This window comes from Erythrolamprus reginae, chromosome 5 (genome assembly GCF_031021105.1).
Source record: "Erythrolamprus reginae isolate rEryReg1 chromosome 5, rEryReg1.hap1, whole genome shotgun sequence".
NCBI classification, from domain to species: Eukaryota; Metazoa; Chordata; class Lepidosauria; order Squamata; family Dipsadidae; genus Erythrolamprus; species Erythrolamprus reginae.
In genome coordinates, this window is record NC_091954.1 from 111,234,180 (window position 1) to 111,253,619 (window position 19,440).

The 19,440-nt window shown below is 42.7% G+C and overlaps 1 protein-coding gene across 2 annotated transcripts in view; it reads left to right on the forward strand.

Moving 5' to 3' along the window:
• The window catches only part of EPHB3 (EPH receptor B3), a 186,767-nt gene that overhangs the window by 130,450 nt on the left and 36,877 nt on the right, over nucleotides 1–19,440 (forward strand). For both annotated transcript variants that reach the window (XM_070753736.1, XM_070753737.1), the window contains exons 4-6: nucleotides 7,861–8,016; nucleotides 15,454–15,789; nucleotides 16,966–17,090. In XM_070753736.1, the coding sequence (XP_070609837.1) occupies nucleotides 7,861–8,016; nucleotides 15,454–15,789; nucleotides 16,966–17,090 (617 nt within the window). The remainder of the gene's footprint in view (nucleotides 1–7,860; nucleotides 8,017–15,453; nucleotides 15,790–16,965; nucleotides 17,091–19,440) is intronic.

Consider the following 19,440-nt stretch of genomic DNA (forward strand, 5'->3'; position numbering starts at 1 on the left):
CCTAGAACTACAGCACCTAAAACACTATCTAAGTATTGCCCACAAGATCATATGCTGCAACGTCCTACCGGTCAATGACTACTTCAGCTTCAACCGCAACAACACAAGAGCACGCAACAGATTCAAACTTAATATTAACCGCTCCAAACTTGACTGTAAAAAATATGATTTCAACAATCGAATTGTCGAAGCATGGAACCCACTACCGGACTCGATAGTGTCAACCCCTAACCCCCAACATTTCTCCCTTAGACTATCCACGATTGACCTCTCCAGGTTCCTAAGAGGCCAGTAAGGGGCGTGCATAAGTGCCCTAGTGTGCCTTTCATCCCCTGTCCAATTGTCTTTCCTTTATCTCATATAGCATATATATTTTCTTCCTTTCATATATCTACTCCTCTATTTTTACATATTATCTTTATATATTTTATTTCATGTCTATTCTCTTCCATATGTATTGTGTATTGGACAAATGAATAAATAAAAAAATAAAAAATAAATAACCGACCATATTTTTTGGAGTATAAGATGGACCTTTTTCCTCCCTAATAGAGGCTGAAAATTCAGGTGTGTCTTATACTCTGAATGCAACTTTTTTCGAAGCTGGTTTTTTTTTCCAGCTCTAACTAGGAGCTAATGATCTTCTCAGCTCTTAACTTGCAGGTTCTTTCACTGTTACTCTTTGCAAAGAATGTTTTCCAAGCCCTAAATCTTTGCAGGGTTTTTTCATTGCTCTAACTTGCTCCAAATGTTTCTTTCCAGCCCTAACCACGATTTTCCCAGCTCTTACTGGCTTGCAAGCTCTTTCATTGTTACTCTCTCTGAATAAGGTTTTTTTAAAACCAGGGGATAAAATAATGTGCTGAAGTTGACCAGACTAAGGATGCTAGCCAGATGAATACCCGATAAGCAGATTCTTTTCCCTAATTTTCCTCCCCCAAAAACTAAGGTGCGTCTTATACTCTGGTATGTTTTATACTCCAAAAAATATGGTATTTTCCAAAGCACCAGAAGGCAAGACAAAAAATAACTGATGGAAACTAATGAAGGAGAGAAGCAACTTAGAACTAAGAAATTTCCTAATAGCGAGAAAAAAACTGGTAAAACAGCTGGTTTTCAGAAATTGTGGTTGCCCCATCACTTGGAGGCTTTTAAGAAGAGTCTGGGGCATCCACTAATCTGGAATGGTGTAATATTTTCTGCTTGAGCAGGGGATTTGACTAGAAGACCTTCAAAGTCCTTTCCAACTCTTGTTATCCTGTTATTATTGTTATTCCTATTACAACACAACTGATTTAGGTGATATCACAATGCATGTGATGTCGTTATGGCTTTTAACTGCTGCCTGTGCTTGTATCCTCTTGAGACACCAGTCTATAAAGATAGAGGTTTCCAGTTTTTATGACAGTACCTTTCTTTGACATTTATAGCGATGCCCCGATCAACCTGATTGAAGTGGATTTTCAATAATCTTGTAATGAGCCTTTTGATCTGGACTAAGACAATACTGCGATTGTGTATTCCTCTGATTAGCTAACGCCAGAGATACCCCAAAATGTTTGATTGTGAACTGCATCCCCCTGCCCCATCTCATTTAGAGGTTGAAATCTCTTTCTTGTGAGACCACTGTTTTGAGCCAAAAAAGCTTCTTTTGAGTGTGTTTGAAATGTTTTAATCCTGAAATGGAACAACTCTTGTTTTTGCAATGGAAATGGGGCTAGAGTTTGGGATGTTAGATTCAAAAGATTTTGCACTCTTCGAGGTGACGCCTTGAGCCTAAAATTATTCATTTATTTATTTATTTTATTTATTTATTGGATTTGTATGCCGCCCCTCTCCGGAGAATCGGAGCGGCTAACAGCAACAATTAAACAGTGTACAATAGTAATCTAATATTAAAAACAATTAAAAACCCATTAATATAAAAACCATATATACATACATACCATGCATAGAATTGTAAAGGCCTAGAGGGAAAGAGGATCTCAATTCCCCCATGCCTGCGAAAGGCAAGGAGGGTGGGGGCAATTCTAATCTCTGGGGGGAGTTGGTTCCAGAGGGCCAGGGCCGCCACAGAGAAGGCTCTTCCCCTGGGTCCCGCCAAGCGACATTGTTTAGTTGACGGGACCCGAAGAAGATCCACTCTGTGGGACCTAACTGGTCGCTGGGATTCGTGCAGCAGAAGGCGGTCCCTGAGATAGTCTGGTCCGGTGCCATGAAGGGCTTTATAGGTCATAACCAACACTTTGAATTATCATGCGAGACAAAACACTGTCTGTCATAGATCATAGAATAATAAAATTGGAAGGTACCTTGGAGGTCTTCTAATCCGATCCCCTGTTTGAGCAGGAGACCCTTGACCATTTCAGACAAATTAGAACAATTAATCGGTGGAACAACTTGTCTCCAGAAGTTGTAAATGCTCCAGCATTGGAAATTTTAAAGAAAAGATTGGATAACCATTTGTCTGAAGTGGTGTAGGGTTTTCTGTAGGGGGTTGGAGTAGAAGACCTCCAAGGTCCCAAGTCTGTTATTCTAAGCATTTGTAAATTCTCTTTGTGCAAATTCTCACCCACAACTTCTGGAGGCAAGTCGTTCCATCGGTTGATTGCTCTCACTGTTAGGAAATTTCTCCTTAGTTTTAGGTTCATTTTCTCCTTGGTTAGTTTCCATCCATTGTTTCTCATCATCAAGGAAAATCAAGGAATTTGATGGTTGCACCTTTCGTATAGTCAAGGCTATTGTTTTCCTAGTTGCAATGTATAAGAACATAAGAAGAGCCATGCTGAATCAGGCCAAAGCCCATCGAGTCCAGCATTCTGTGTCCCACAGGGGCCCACCAATTGTCCATGGGGATCTTGAGCAGAAAGAGAAGGCAAAACCCTCCCTTTGTCTTGACCCACAACAAATGGTACCCAAGGGAATCCTGCCTTCCTCAACCAGCATAGAGGAGGCACATGGACATCTGTTTTAATAACCACTGATACACTTGGCATCCATGAATCTGTCTAATCCTGCCTTGAAGCTATCCAGGTTGACAGCTGTCACGACCTCTTCTGGAAGTGAATTCCATAAACCAACGACCCTCTGGGTGAAGAAATATTTCCCTTTATTTGTCCTCACTTTCTTACCTATGAGCTTTAGGGAGTGACCGCTCGTCCTAGTATTGTGTGATAGAGAAAAGATTTTTTCTCTATCCATCTTTTCTATCCCATGCATGATTTTATACACTTCGATCAAGTCACCCCTTAAACGCCGTATTTCAAGGCTGAAGAGACCAAGACGTTGCAACCTGGTTTCATAAGGGAGGGGTTCCATTTCCTTGATCATTCTTGTTGCCTTTTTTTGCACCTTTTCCAGTTGTATGGCTGTGAAAGTTGGACCATAAGGAAGGCCAAAGAATGGAGGCCTTTGTACTATGGTGCTGAAGGAGACTTCTGCGAGTCCCTTGGACTGCAAAGCAAGCCAACCAGTCAGTTCTAGAGGAGATTAACCCTGACCATTCATTAGAACACCAGATCCTGAAGATGAAACTCAAAGACTTTGGCCACCTAATGAGAAGGAAGGACTCACTGGAGAAGAGCCTCATGCTGGGAACAATTGAGGGCGAAAGAATAAGGGGACAGCAGAGAACGAGGTGGCTGGATGGAGTCACTGAAGCTGTTGGCATGAGCTTCATGGACACCAGATGATGGTAGAGGACAGGAAGGACTGGAGGAACATTGTCCATGGGGTCATGATGGGTCTGACACGACTTCACAAAACTAACAACAACCTTCTCCAATCTACTGTGTTCCTGGTAAGCTGGCTGGGGATCCAGTAAAGTTGGGAGAGAGAATTCAGAAATACTTTTATAATAATAATAATAATAATAATAATAATAATAATAATAATAATAATAATAAATATAAATAATAATAATTTATTAGACTTGTAGGCCACCCCTCTCACAACATCAATAAACAATGTAATACAAATCTAATGATTAAAAACTATAGCTAAAAACCAACTATCATTAAAAAAAAACAATCAAAATTACACAATCATCACCATACATAAATCTTCCTTACTTTTATGTTGGAAAGGAGGGTCAAGGAGAACATGTTTTCATCCTGATTCTGATTTAATCCAATGAATTTCTTATTCATTCATTCATTCATTCGATTTTTATGTCGCCCTTCTCCTTAGACTCAGGGCGGCTTACAACATGTTAGCAATAGCACTTTTTAACAGAGCCAGCATATTGCCCCCACAATCCAGGTCCTCATTTTACCCACCTCGGAAGGATGGAAGGCTGAGTCAACCTTGAGCCGGTGATGAGATTTGAACTGCTGACCTACAGGTCTAGAGTCAGCTTCAGTGGCCTGCAGTACAGCACTCTACCTGCTGCACACCCCGTCTCTTGTCCTGTTCTCTGGCCTATCTCACTGGTCTGCTTTGACCATTGATCAACTGATGTTCTGGCCTCAGCCCTTAAGCCTGGACTGGTGGGGAGGTGGCTTTAAGCCCCTCTTACTAATTACTACCCAGACATTCCCCATCTGGGTTGGAGAATTGTGTTCTTCTCCCAAGATGCATTTTTAGAAAATTCACATGGTTCTGCAGTTAAATCACTGTGAGTTTTGAAAGCTGAACTTTAGGAACTTTATGGAGATGGAAGATATAGGTGAGCAACAGCAAAAGTTTCTCAACTTCAGAGAATCTAAAAGCTAGAAAGGGAGACGGTCCCATTAAAAATCAATATTTATGCAACATTTCTTAATCGGAAATCTTTCTTTTACGGCTTCCCCATTCCTATCTTACTGTAAAAGCACATAATTGTGGTTTTAATTGTGGGTGGGTCAAAAGGCAGAATGTGCAGTTTTTTTCTTACTAAAAATCTACTTTGCGATTTGTTCCAAGATCTCCAGTGCTTTAGTTTTGATGGTGTTATTCTGAACCATAACTTCTATACAATTTTTGTAGGTGTGGAGACTGGCAGGATTTAGCAACTTACCTCTGTGATTAGCCAATTGAGCCAATGTGAACGGATCTAGACATTTTTCAATAATTAATTTCTTATTTTACCCAAAGTGGGAATCTATGGATATTAGATCTATTCAATAAGCTTCCTAACAGACAACCTGCCTTCCATTGAGGACCTGTAGACTGCACGAGTCAAAAAGAGGGCGGGGAAAATATTTACTGACCCCTCACATCCTGGACACAAACTGTTTCAACTCCTACCCTCAAAACGTCGCTACAGAGCACTTCACACCAAGACAACTAGACACAAGAACAGTTTTTTTCCCGAACGCCATCACTCTACTAAACAAATAATTCCCTCGACACTGTCAGACTTTCTACTAAATCTGCACTTCAATTTCTACTAGTTTTTTTCTCATCATTCCTAACACCCACTTCCTCCCATGTTGACTGTATGACTGTAAGATTTTTTATTAATATTGCTTCTTCATTGCTTATTTGACCCCTATGACAATCATTAAGTGTTGTACCACATGATTCTTGACAAATGTATATTTTATTTTATGTACGCTGAGAGCATGTGCACCAAGACAAATTCCTTGTGTGTCCAATCACACTTGGCCAATAAAATTCTATTCTATTCTATTCTATTCTAATGCACTCAACTAGAGCATTAAACAGACGTTCTATTACAGCACGATCCTGGCTTATTAGAAAGCTAATGCTAATCGTAGTTTGCTAGCTTGCATAAAACCAGTAATCATACCGAATAAGCCAATCTCTGGTGACAGCACCTTCAAACCCTGATTGACCTTAAAAACCTACTGCAGGAAATCCCAGGTTAAGAGAATTTGAAACTGAGAAGTTGGAAATAATAATAATACGTAATCCCAGCAGAACCTCCTGTGATATCACTCTTTTCTGCCTGTCTTTCTGATTGATAGACAAATCCTCGGGTTGTTATTCGCATAAGGAAGGAGCAAAGCCGCTTCGGTTTCAGCCAACAGGCTCTTTTGCATTTTTGGTTATGCTAAATTGAGAGAAGAGAATCCCAACACAATCTGAATGCTGTTTATCTTGAGTGGTTGGTTATTGGAAGCCTATACAATTTTGGAGAATTAGACATTTTCGGCCTCCCATTTCAGGGTCATTGGGTTGCTGTAAGCATCGTGTCACTCTGTATTCAAGGTTTTGGTGGGTGAACTATCCACTCTGAAAGGATAAAACCTGGCAAGGTGAAATTATTCTAGCAGATGTAAGACAGTGTCTATAAACTCTTTCTTATTCCCTTCCAATCCCCTCCTTTTTTCTCTCGCTCTCTTCCCTTCCTCCTCTCTCCTCTTCCTCCCTCTCTCCTTTTGTTTCCATTCATTTTCAATTCCTATTTCTCCTTCTCTCTCTTTCTCTCTCTCTATCACCTACCATTTCTCTATCTATAGTATCTATCATCATCATTTCTATGGTATCGCCTTCCTCCCTCCCTCCCTTCTTTCTTCCCTCTCCCTTCCTTCCTCCTTTCCTGCCTCTCTTCCTTCCTCCCTCCTTTCCTTCCTTCCTCCTTTCCTCCCTCTCTTCCTTCCTCCCTTCCTCCTTTCCTCCCTCTCTTCCTTCCTCCCTTCCTTCTTTCCTCCCTCCCTTCCTTCCTCCCTCCCTTCCTTCCTTCCCTCCCTCCTTTAACTCCCTTCCTTCCTTCCTTCCTTCCTTCTCTTTCTTTCTTCTCCTTCTTTCTTCCCTTAACTTCTTCAACACCTCCTCCATTTATTTTCAAGTGGAAACAATGAATACAGCAGATGGCTGAAAATAAGAGTTATTCCTTCCCAGCCCTAAGGCAAGGCACCACCAGTAAGAGCAGGAATTCCAAGCAAGTGGGTTTCTGAATTCTGCTGGAAATAACGGACTGTTTTTTAAAAAAAAAAATCACAGAAATTCAAGCAGACAGGAGCCAGGCCCACAGACATTTGTGTAAATATCTGTGTGCATTTTGGCATCCTCTCCACAAAGTCAAAATGTTCTTGCAAGGTGGTTCAGGAACATCAGAATTCAAACTATTCAATTACTGTCAAATCCTCTTCCAGGTTCTTGCCAAGAAGAGGTTTGGTCAAGAGATAAATCTTGGGGGTTTATTATTATTATTATTATTATTATTATTATTATTATTATTAATTAGATTTGTATGCTGCCCCTCTCCGAAGACAACTGGTAGTGGAATGCAGGGAATAGAATAGAATAAAATAGAATAGAATAGAATTCTTTATTGGCCAAGTGTGATTGGACACACAAGGAATTTGTCTTTGGCACATATGCTCTCAGTGTACATAAAATAGAAGATACATTTGTCAAGCATCATGCGGTACAACCCTTAATGATTGTCATAGGGGTCAAATAAGCGATGAGGAAACAATGTTAATAAAAACCTTAAGGATACAAGCAACAAGTTACAGTCATACAGTCATAAGTGGGAGGAGATGGGTGATAGGAATGATGAGAAAAAAATACTAGTAATAGTAGTGCATACTTAGTAAATAATTTGATAAGGTTGAGGGAATTATTTGTTTAGCGTAGTGATGGCATTCGGGGAAAAAAACTGTTCTTGTGTCTAGTTGTCTTGGTGTGCAGTGCTCTGTAGCGACGTTTTGAGGGTCGGAGTTGAAACAGTTTGTGTCCAGGATGCGAGGGGTCAATAAATATATTCCCCGCCCTCTTTTTGACTCGTGCAGTATACAGGTCCTCAATGGAAGGCAGGTTGGCAGCCTTTTTTTTTTCCTGCGGTTCTGATCTGTCCTCCGTAGTTGTTGGTTTTGAAATCCAAGAAGGAGAATGGAGAATTCATCGCGCATTTCACCTCTTTTCACGCCATCCTCTAAGCTCAATTTTGTCTGTGTGTTTCCCTTGCAGCCTGCGGTCCTGGGACGTTCAAGTCGAAACAGGGCGAAGGCCTCTGCTCTCCATGTCCCCCCAACAGCCGGACGAGCTCTGGAGCTGCCACGCTTTGTACGTGCCGGAATAATTATTTCAGAGCGGATACCGATCTTCCCGACAGTGCCTGCACCAGTAAGCCTCGTTATTTTATTTTATTTATTTATTTATTTATTCATTTGTCCAATACACAAATACATAGGAAGAAAAATAGACATGTGATAATATAAAAGAGGGTGAAAGTGAACTTAGAGGAGACGATATATGAAAGGAAGAGAATATATATGATAGGTGAAAGAAAGGAAAGACAATTGGACAGAGGACGAAAGGCACACCAGTGCACTTATGTACACCCCTTTTTGTAACAGTTTTGTAACAGAAGGGAGAAGGAATAAAGATGAAGTGTTTTGCTTTATAAATCTCTGCATTCAGTAAGCCTTATTTCCAATTAACCAAGGCTCTAGCCGGGAACCAGAACACCGTTCAAGCAGAATAATTATTTTACACAGATTTATATATTACAACGTTCACGTTTTATGCTGCATGCTGCCCAGAGTCATTTCATTGCAGGATGGGTGGCAAATAAATTTAATAAACAAATGTTCAAAACAATGCGGGCAGGCCAGGATGTGGGCAGAGAGACAAATAGGCAAAAGCCATGGCCAGAATCTCTTTTCTATTCATATTATGTATTTATTTTATTAATTAGATTTGTATGCCGTCCCTCTCCGAGGACTTGGGACAGCTCACAGCATTTTATTTATTCATTTTATTTATTTGTCCAATACATAAATACATAGGAAGAAAAATAGACCTGTGATAATATAAAAGAGGGTGAAAGTGAACTTAGAGGAGAGGATATATGAAAGGAAGAGAATATATACGATAGGAGAAAGAAAGGAAAGATAATTGGACAGGGGACGAAAGGCACACCAGTGCACTTATGTACGCCCCTTACTGGCCTCTTAGGAACCTGGAGAGGTCAATCGTGGAGAGTCTAAGGGAGAAGTGTTGGGGGTTAGGGGTTGACACAATTGAGTCCGGTAATGAGTTCCACGCTTCGACAACTCGATTGTTGAACTCACATTTTTTACAGTCAAGTTTGGAGCGGTTCGTATTAAGTTTGAATCTGTTGCGTGCTCTTGTGTTATTGCGGTTGAAGCTGAAGTAGTCATTGACCGGTAGGACGCTGCAGCATGTGATCTTGTGGGCAATACTCAAATCGTGTTTTAGGCGCCGTAGTTCTAGGCTTTCAAGGCCCAGGATTGTTAGTCTATTTTCGTAGGATATTCTGTTTCGAGTGGAGGAGTGAAGGGCTCTTCTGGTGAAATATCTTTGGACAGTTTCAAGGGTGTTGATGTCTGAGATGTGATATGGGTTCTAGACAGATGAGCAGTAGTCTAAGATGGGTCTGGCAAAAGTTTTGTAGGCTCTTGTGAGTAGTGTGAGATTGCCGGAGCAGAAGCTGCGTAGGATCAGGTTAACAATTCTAGAGGCTTTTTTGGCGATATTGTTGCAGTGGGCTTTAGCACTTAGGTCATTCGATATTAGTATTCCAAGGTCTTTTACAAAATGTGGGTTAGCAGTGAGAGATTGTTTATTCAGTTTGTATGTGCGGTTAGGATTCTTTTTGCCAATGTGGAGGGTAGAGCATTTGTTGGTTGATATTTGAAGTTGCCAGGTGTTAGACCAGTCTGAGACAAAGTCCCGGTCTTTTTGGAGGGTGAGTGTCTTGTCAGTGGTGTTGAAAAGTTTCCCATCATCGGCAAAAAGAACACAGTTGCTTTTGACATGGTCACTGAGATCATTGATGTAGAGAATGAAGAGAGTAGGTTTTCTTTAGTTTCTTATCAATGTTTACTTGCACGGTCTCAGGTATCCAGGATGAATTAGCATATCTCTTGGAATTAAAAAAAAAACCTGCAAGAGGAATTAAATTAAGAGCGCTGCTAAATGCAAGCAAGATGGAATGTTTTTCAGCTGGCCACATCTGTCAAGGCAGATAGCCAACCTGGGAGAGGATTGATTATTTTCCAGAAAGGCTATTTCACACGCTAGCTGTGTGTTTGCTTGGCAAGCTAAGTTGAGATAAAAACCATGAGGTGGCCATTGCTCAATATGCTAAGCTGGGATAAAGTAAACCTGGTTGGTTTGGGTCATGGCTGTGCTAATCCATCCTTTTTTTTTTTTAAATCATTCCCTAACCAGATCAAAGATGTTTGTGAATGCAATGCTGGGTAGAATCCATCCTGTATTTGTCACTAGGTCAGGATGGACCCATCCCCGGGACAGGGGGAACGCCGCTCTGGTAACAGAAGTGGAACGGTATCACAATCTCCCTCTTCCTGCCTGCATAGCTAGAGGTATAACAAGGAGGAAGAGGGAGACTGTGACCCCACTGTATAAAGCGCTGATGAGACCCCATTTGGAATATTGTGTTCAGTTCTGGAGACCTCACCTACAAAAAGATATGGATAAAATTGAACGGGTCCAAAGACGGGTGACAAAAACAGTAGAAGGTCTTAAGCATAAAACCTACCAGGAAAGACTTCATGAACTCAATCTGTATAGTTCTGGAGGAGAGAAGGGAAGGGGGGGGACATGATGGAAACATTTAAATATGTTAAAGGCTTAAATAAGGTTCAGGAAAAAAGTGTTTTTAATAGGAAAGTGAACACAAGAACAAGGGGGCACAATCTGAGGCTAGTTGGGGGAAAGATCAGAAGCAACATGAGAAAAAGAGTAGTAGATCCTTGGAACAAACTTCCAGCAGACGTGGTTGATAAAATTTAAAAAGAAAAGAAAAACAGTCATAAGCCAATTTTTTCAGTGCTGTTGTAACTTCAAACAGTCACTAAATGAATCGTTCTAAGTTGAGGACTACCTTTTACCAACTTGGATCAAACCAATTGGAGACTAGATGCTACCAACTCTTGAAAATCTTGGTGGATGGGCTGAGAACATGCCACAGACTCTACATCTGAAGTGATTGAAAGGTGGATCGGGTTGCATCCTTAGATCTCCAGATGAGTAACTCCATCGTCGAGATTGCGGATTGTCTAAGCCAAACAGAAAGAATTTTCACCATTGCTCTAAATTACACAACTGAAATACTTGAAATGTTTCTCATGTATTCTGGCCCTCAAAACCAGTTTTAAGATTATGGGTTGTCTCATTCTTTAGGGTTGTTGTAAAAAAAAAAGAGGGAGGGAGGGAGAGAGAGAGAGAGAAATCCAGACTTTTTTTCTTTTTAAATAAATTTTATTAGTTTTAAACTCAAGTACATAATACAAAAGCAAAAATGCATACACGTTTAAAAATTAGAGAGATATCTTGTTCTCTCTTTCTTTCCTTATTGTGTTTTATATATAATTCTACACAATATACAGTTTGCAGTTTTCCATATTGGTATTTTTCATGTTCTACTAATTTAGCTCTATGTCTCATTAGAAATAAAAATACTGTATTTACTTAAATTCAAGGTACATAAAGAATAGAAGGTAAATACAAAGGTAGAAAGTACAAATCATTACAGATACAATTATTTCCCAGATCATATAATTAAATCCAGATCTATGCCAAAAGGGTTAAAAGGGTTTTCAGTAAATTGACTGAAATATAACAAACAAAATAGAATTTGGGCTGATCTGAATTGCCAGCAATTTTTGCCCTCCGATTGCTTCAGCTGACCAGCTTCCCCTGGTCAGAAAGCATCCAAATTTTGATCCTGCTGCAATGTTAGAAAAATCTTCATTTTTTTCCAATGTTGATGTAACTTCGAACAGTTACTAAATGAACAGTTGTAAATTGAGGACTACCTGTAACATCCATTTGAGATGGGGAAATTAGAAAGTAATTACTATATTTTTTTGGAGTATAAGACGGGGAGGAAAATAGGAGGAAAAAATTCTAACTACTAGGTGGATAGTGAAAAGACTGTTAGCATCTCATTGGGGCGAAAAAAAACTTTTTAGGAGGGAGTAGCAATGAAAACAAGCCTGTTAGGGTTGGGGAAAAAAGCTTTGAAAAAGCTACATTCGGAGTATAAGATGCACCCAAATTTTCAGCCTCTTTTGGGGGTGGGGGAGGTATGTCATATACAGGTAGTCTCCGGGTTACATCGTCCCCGATGTATCACATTTTGTCATTACGACGACCCGGGGACAGCTTCGAAGCCACCGCTGCCGCCACCACCTCTATTCGGGCGAAGGGATCTGCGCGGTGGGTGGCAGCTTCGGAGACCCTGCGGAGACCCCCTTGGCCAAATGGGGCGGCGGCGTCTTCAAGGGACCAACAGCCTTCTTGGTGCTGCATTGCTGCAGCCTCCGAGGCCGCCCACCGCAGAGATCCCCTCGCCCGAACGGAAGCGGCAATTCCGCGCCGAGAAGGACCGGCTGTTTGTCCCTTGAAGCTGCTGCAGCCACCACCTCCATTTGGGTGAGAGGATCGCCGCGGTGGGCGGCCTTGGAGCCACTGCGGTCACCCACAACGGAGATCCCTTCGCCTGAACGGACTAGACGGATCAGGAGGTCTTTGTCTGCTGTCAGTCTCCTATGTTTCTAAATTTCTTTTGGTCCTTATTCCTTCCAGATCATGTGTCCCATTGTTTCTTTCTACCCAGCAGTATAAGCTACAGTTTTTATTTATTCAGCATCATGGGGAGCAAGTTTCTTACACCGAGAACCCTACCCTAAACCGAATTACTGTTGAATGTTGTCTTAATCCAAATTGTCTGTAATGAAGTGCTGCTCATTTCCATTCATTGTCCTCCACCTGTGAATAGCGTGAAAATTGTGAAGGGCTATTTTTGCACACCCCAGAACAAAAGCAAGATGCTTCGAATTTTTTTAAAAGCTCCCTATCAGGTTTCACCCTCCTCGCCCTGCCCCAGTTCACCTGGGTGAAATCAGGTGGCGAGTGAGCCAATTTCTAAAAATGTCGGTATTCAGTTTAAAAAGGCAACAAAGAGTTGCCCTCCACAGTTAAAAACCTGTCCATCTCTGGGCACGCAGGCAATCGGTACACCTTTCTAGGTAAACAAGGTTACACAAAGAACAAAAAATAAGGAAGAAATCAAGACAGGAGATAAGAACGTAGAAGGAAACGAAGTTAAATCTAAATTAATACCAGCCCCATTCAGCCAAAAAAGCTAATACAATCCTGGGATGTATAAACAGACGCATAGAAACAAGATCACGTGAAGTATTAGTACTACTTTGTCAAGCTTTAGTAAGGCCACACCTGGAATACTGCCGCACGAATCCCAGCGGCCGGTTAGGTCCCACAGAGTTGGTCTTCTCCGGGTAGTGTCGACTAAGCAATGTCGTCTGGCGGGACCGAGGGGAAGAGCCTTCTCTGTGGTGGCTCCGACCCTCTGGAATCAGCTCCCTCCAGAGATTAGAACTGCCCCCACCCTTCTTGCGACATGAGACATCTCCCCCTGCCTATGTAGTTTTTATATATGATATGACTGTATGTATGTTTTTTATATTGGGGTTCCTTGCTTTTTAGACTTTTTAAATGTACTGTACTATTGTTACTTTAGATTCTAATTATTAGATTTGTCATTATGTATTGTTTTTATCACTGTTGTGGAGCTGCCCCGAGTCTGCGGAGAGGGGCGGCATACAAATCTAATAAATAGATAGATAGATAGATAGATAGATAGATAGATAGATAGATAGATAGATAGATAGATAGATAAATAAATAAATAAATAAAATAAAATAAAATAAAATAAAATAAAATAATAATAATCCAATTTTGGTCACCACGTTACTTAAAACATGTTGAGATTTTGCGAGAAAAAATGCAAAGAAGAGCAAGTAAGATAATTAAAGGCCTGGACAGAGAAACATATGAAAAATGGTTGCAAGATTTGAGTTTGACCAGTCTAGAGAAAAAAAGGACTGGGGGGGGGCATGGTAGCTGTGTTCCAGTACTTGAGGAACTGCCACAAAGAAGTGGGGGGGGGGGTCAATTTATTTTCCAAAGCACCAGAAGGCAAGATAAGAAACAATGTGTGGAAACTGCCGAATTTTTTCAGAATATAAAACGCACCGGAGTATAAGATGCACCTAGATTTTAAAGGTGGAAAACAAGGAAACAATTATTGTGAACCAAATGGTGCAGTAAGATATTATTTAGTAAAATACCAGTGTACCAGAATACTTTTTACAACGATGTAAACTTTTCACAAACTTCAAAACTGGCCAAATTTAAGACTAGTGGACTTCAACTCCCAGAATTCCTCCTCCAGTCATGCTAGCTCAGGAATGTGAGTCCACAAGTCTTAAAGTTGCCAAGGTTGAAGACCCCTGCACCCCTAACCCAAGGGACTTCAAACTTCCCAAATTTAAGACTAGTGGACTTCAACTCCCAGAATTCCTTCTCCAGTCATGCTAGATGGGGTAATCTAGTTTTCGAAGAGGGGCGGCATACAAATCTAATAAATTTTTATTTTTATTTTTATTATTATTATTATTATTATTATTATTATTATTATTATTATTATTATTATTATTATTATTATTATTATTATTATTATTATGTCAGTACAACACAGCAAACAAGATCACTATGCTGGATTTTGTATTTCATCACCAGTCGGGCGCTTCCCAAGCACCTAGGACTGCGTGATGTAGCGGCGAATTATGTTTGCCGATCCCAGTAAAGGGGCCTTTTGCAATTGACAGATGGAGATTTTGTCAATTCCAATGGTTTTCAAATGTCCGCTGAGATCCTTTGGCACTGCGCCCAGCGTGCCAAGTACCTCTGGGATCACTTTCACTGGCTTATGCCAGAATCGTTGCAGCTCGATTTTTAAATCTTCGTATTTCACTAATTTCTCTAGCTGCTTCTCCTCAATTCTGCTGTCTCCTGGGATTGCGATGTCGATGATCCATGCTTTCTTTTTCTCCACGATCACAATGTCTGGTGTGTTATGCTTCAGAATTCGGTCAGTCTGAAGTCGGAAGTCCCACAGTAGTTTTGCTTGCTCATTTTCGACCACTTTTTCGGGCTTATGATCCCACCAGTTCTCACTGGTAAATGGTAGTTCCGGCACAAGTTCCAGTGGATCATCCGTGCCACAGCATCATGGCTATGCTTGTAGTCAGTCTGATCTTTTTGCAGCAGCTGAGTATGTGATGATGATGATGATGATGATTATTATTATTATTATTATTATTATTATTATTATTATTATTATATTAATTAGAAGGCAAAAACAGCCCACTTTTTGCTAAAAATGGGCCATTTTTTCCGCCGTTTTTTCACAAACATTGGGTGGGCAAAGAGCCTGGGGAGCCTGCAGACAGCTCTTGGGTACTGTGGGATGGCAAAAATGCCCCTGTTTTTGTGAAAAAATGGGTTTTGCCCATTTTTTCATAAAAATCAAAGCAGTCCCTCTGTTAATGCAGCCTAGAACTGTGTTGGATTTTTGGCATCTGCCTTACAAAGCCAAGATTTTTCTGCTGAGTCCCACCAAGTGCTGACAGAGAGAAAGAAACAGAGAGAGAGATAAGGGGGATGCCTTGAAGTCCTTTGATATATTTTGTTTATTTCTTGCAGGCGTGCCAACAGCCCCACGGAATGTCATTTCGAACGTGAACGAGACGTCGCTGGTGCTGGAGTGGAGCGAACCGCGAGACACGGGTGGGCGGGACGACTTGCTCTACAACATCATCTGCAAGAAGTGTGGCGTGGAGCGCCGGCTGTGCATGCGCTGCGACGACAATGTGGAGTTCGTCCCCCGCCAATTCGGCTTGACCGAGAGGAACATCTACATCAGCAAACTGATGGCCCACACACAGTACACTTTTGAAATCCAAGCGGTGAATGGCGTCTCCAGCAAAAGTCTCCAAAACCCACAGTTTGCCTCGGTCAACATCACGACCAATCAGGCAGGTGAGTACAATGGTACCTCTGCCTAAGAACACCTCTACTTACGGATACGAACCAGGTGTTCAAGATTTTTTTGCCTCTTCTCATGAACCATTTTCTACTTAAGAACCCGAGCCTCCAAAACTGTAACCAGAAAAGGCAGGGAGAAGCCTCCTTGGGGCCTCTCTAGGAATCTCCTGGGAGATAACAGGACCAGAAAAGGCAGGGAGAAGCATCTGTGGGGCCTCTCTAGGAATCTCCTGGGAGGAAACAGGGCCGGAAAAGGCAGGGAGAATCCTCCGTGGGGCATCTCTAGGAATCTCCTGGGAAGTAACAGGGCCAGAGAAGGTGGGGAGAAGCCTGCATGGGGCCTCTCTAGGAATCTCCTGGGAGATAACAGGACCAGAAAAGGCAGGGAGAAGCATCTGTGGGGCCTCTCTAGGAATCTCCTGGGAGGAAACAGGGCTGGAAAAGGCGGGGAGAAGCCTCCATGGGGCCTCTCTAGGAATCTCCTGGGAGGAAACAGGGCTGGAAAAGATGGGGAGAAGCCTCCGTGGGGCCTCTCCAGGAATCTCCTAGGAGGAAACAGGGCTGGAAAATGTGGAGGGAAGCCTCCATGGGGCCTCTCTAAGAATCTCCTGGGAGGAAACAGGGCCAGAAAAGGTGGGGAGAAGCCTCCGTGGGGCCTCTCTAGGAATCTCCTGGGAGGAAACAGGGCTGGAAAATGTGGGGAGAAGCCTCCATGTAGCCTCTCCTAGAATCTCCTGGGAGGAAACAGGGCCGGAAAAGGTGGGGAGAAGCCTCCGTGGGGCCTCTCTAAGAATCTCCTGCGAGGTAACGGGGCTGGAAATGTGGGGAGAAGCCTCCGTGGTGTCTCTCTAGTAATCTCCTGGGAGGAAACAGGGCCTCCACCCTCCTTGTGGTGTCCCCAATTGCATGCATTATTTGCCTTTACATTGATTCCTATGGGAAAATTTACTTCTTCTTATAAACTTTTCTACTTATGAATCTGGTCATGGAATGAATTAAGTTCGTAAGTAGAGGTACCACTGTACTTCTGCAAAGCAGGGGTGAAAGGCAAAAAAACCCACCATGTTTAAGGGGTCGCGGCATTCGAAAGGTTGAGAACCACGTCCCTAAGAGAAGGGACTTAATTTAACCGAGAGGGAGAGAAATGCTAACACTTCCCACCTTTTGCAGCTCCCTCCCCAGTTCCCACGGTACATTTGCATGGCAGCTCCGGAAGTAGCATGACCCTTTCTTGGGATGCCCCAAAGCAGCCGAACGGGATCATCTTGGACTATGAGATCAAGTACTTTGAGAAGGTAATATTTTTTTCCCCTTAAAACGAGCTGAGTCCCAGCAAGGGTTTGGAATAAGGTGGTAGTTCATTGAGACAGTAACTTTTCAGCTTCATAGAAGACTTCCTGGGCTTCTGGTTCTCAACCGGAGGGGAAACAGCGGTGGAAATTTATTGTAGCTGATGCCCGTGAACTGGGAACCAGAAGGAGCCCAATTCACATCTTTCACTCAAGTCCCTTAGGTCAGAGGTCTCCAGACCTGGCAGCTTGTGGACTTCAACTCTCAGAATTGCCTAGCTAGAGGAATCCTGGGAGTTGAAATTCACAAGTCTTAAAGTTGCCAGGTTTGGAGACCCCTGCCTTAGATTACCATAAACTATCTTCTTTTTTCTATCATCAAGGGCCACTTTCTTTCAAGGGTAGGGCCAGAGCTGGAGGAAAGTGTAACAATCTTGAACTTTGATTTTTTTCCCCTCTTTCTGAGAGTTCCCCACCCCCCTCCATCCATCTCCGTCTCTTCCTCCCTCCTTCTCTCTCCTCCTTTCCATCCATCTCCATCTTCCCATTCCTCCCTTACTCTCTTTCCATTCATCTCCATCTTTCCCTCCCTTTCTTCCCCTTCTCTCTATCCATCTCTATCTCTCCCTCCCTCCCCCTTCTCTGTCCATCTATATCTATCTCTCCCCCCTCTCTCTTTCCATTCATCTCCATTTTTCCTCCCTCTCTCCCCTTCTCTCTATCCATCTCTCTCTCTCTCCCTCCCTCTCTTTCCATCCATCTCCATCTTTCCCTCTCTCCCTCTCTCTCCCGCTCTCTCTTTCTCTATTTCCATTTATCTCCACCTCTCCCTCCCTCCCTCCCTCTCTTTCTTTCTTTCCATCCAACTCCACCTCTCCCTCCCTCCTTCTCTCTTTCTTTCTTTCTTTCTTTCCATCCATCTCCATATTTCCGATTCCACCCTTACTCTCTTTCCATTCATCTCCATCTTTCCCTCCCTTTCTCCCCCTTCCCTCTATCCATCTCTAGCTCTCTCTCCCTCCCTCCCTCCCCCTTCTCTATCCATCTATATCTATCTCTCCCCCCTCTCTTTCCATTCATCTCCATTTTTTCCTCCCTCTCTCCCCTTCTCTCTATCCATCTCTCTCCCTCCCTCCCTCTCTCCATCCACCTCCATCTTTCCCTCCCTCCCTCTCTCTCCCTCTCTTTCTCTATTTCCATCCATCTCCACCTCTCCCTTCCTCCCTCTCTCTCTTTCTTTCTTTCCATCCATCTCCATTTCTCCATTTCCCCCTCTCTCTTTCTATATTTCCATCCATCTCCACCTCTCCCTCCCTCCTTCTCTCTTTCTTTCTTTCTTTCCATCCATCTCCATCTCTTCCTCCCTCCCTCTCTCTTTCCATCCAACTCCATCTATCCCTCCCTCCCTCTCTCTCCTACTCTCTCTTTCTATATTTTCATCCATCTCCACCTCTCTCTCCCTCCCCCCTCCCTCTCTTTCTTTCCATCCATCTCCATCTCTCCATCTCTCCCTCCTTCTCTCTCTTTTTTTCTTTCCATCCATCTCCATCTCTCCCTCCCTCTCTCTCTTTCCATCCATCCATACAAATCAGGCTGGGTTTGTATAATACAGGAGGTCCCCAAAACCGTATCAATAAAGTTAAAACCCCCTAAACTTAAGGGGGGGGAATGAAAGTGCCAGTCAAATACTTAGGCCAGTCTACCCAGATACACCCACCCAGTCTTGAACAGATAAGTTGCCTGTTCTGATTAAAGCCGTGGCTTTGAAAGGAGGCTGTAGCTCGGTGATCAAACGCATGATGTGGATCCAAGAAGCCCCTGATCAAAAGGCTGAACCTCCAGATTGTACAAAGCTAAATGCCAGACCTACCACGACGCAAACCTCTAAATAGAAACCATCCTTGGCTCCACTTGCTGGGAAAGGTATCGTTTCATTAGAAGTCAAGTGCATTGCAGCAACACGTGGGCCAGAAGAGGGACTCGCACAGCAAAATCCCTACATTCAGCTTTCCCCTCCCTTAAATTCTCCCATCGCTGACACGCAAACCCCGCGGCTAATCATATTCAGGCAAGAGCTGTTTTCAGAACTGTTTTCACTTCAAGCATAGATTGGCATGGAGTTGCTTTTTCCCCTCCCAGCTGGGTGACCTTGAGGCAGGGTCCCGGGGAGGTAAAGCCCCTTACTTTTGCTTTCCCTCCAATCATCCCCCCCCAGGCCCTCCCTCCTCAGCCTAAGGTGGCAGCTGACACTAGGCTAGGCTGCAAAATATTTTTACTACCACTCTGTGGGCATGGCTTATTGTGTGGGTGTGGCTTGATGGTCATGTGACTGGGAAGGAGTGGCTTGCCAGCCATG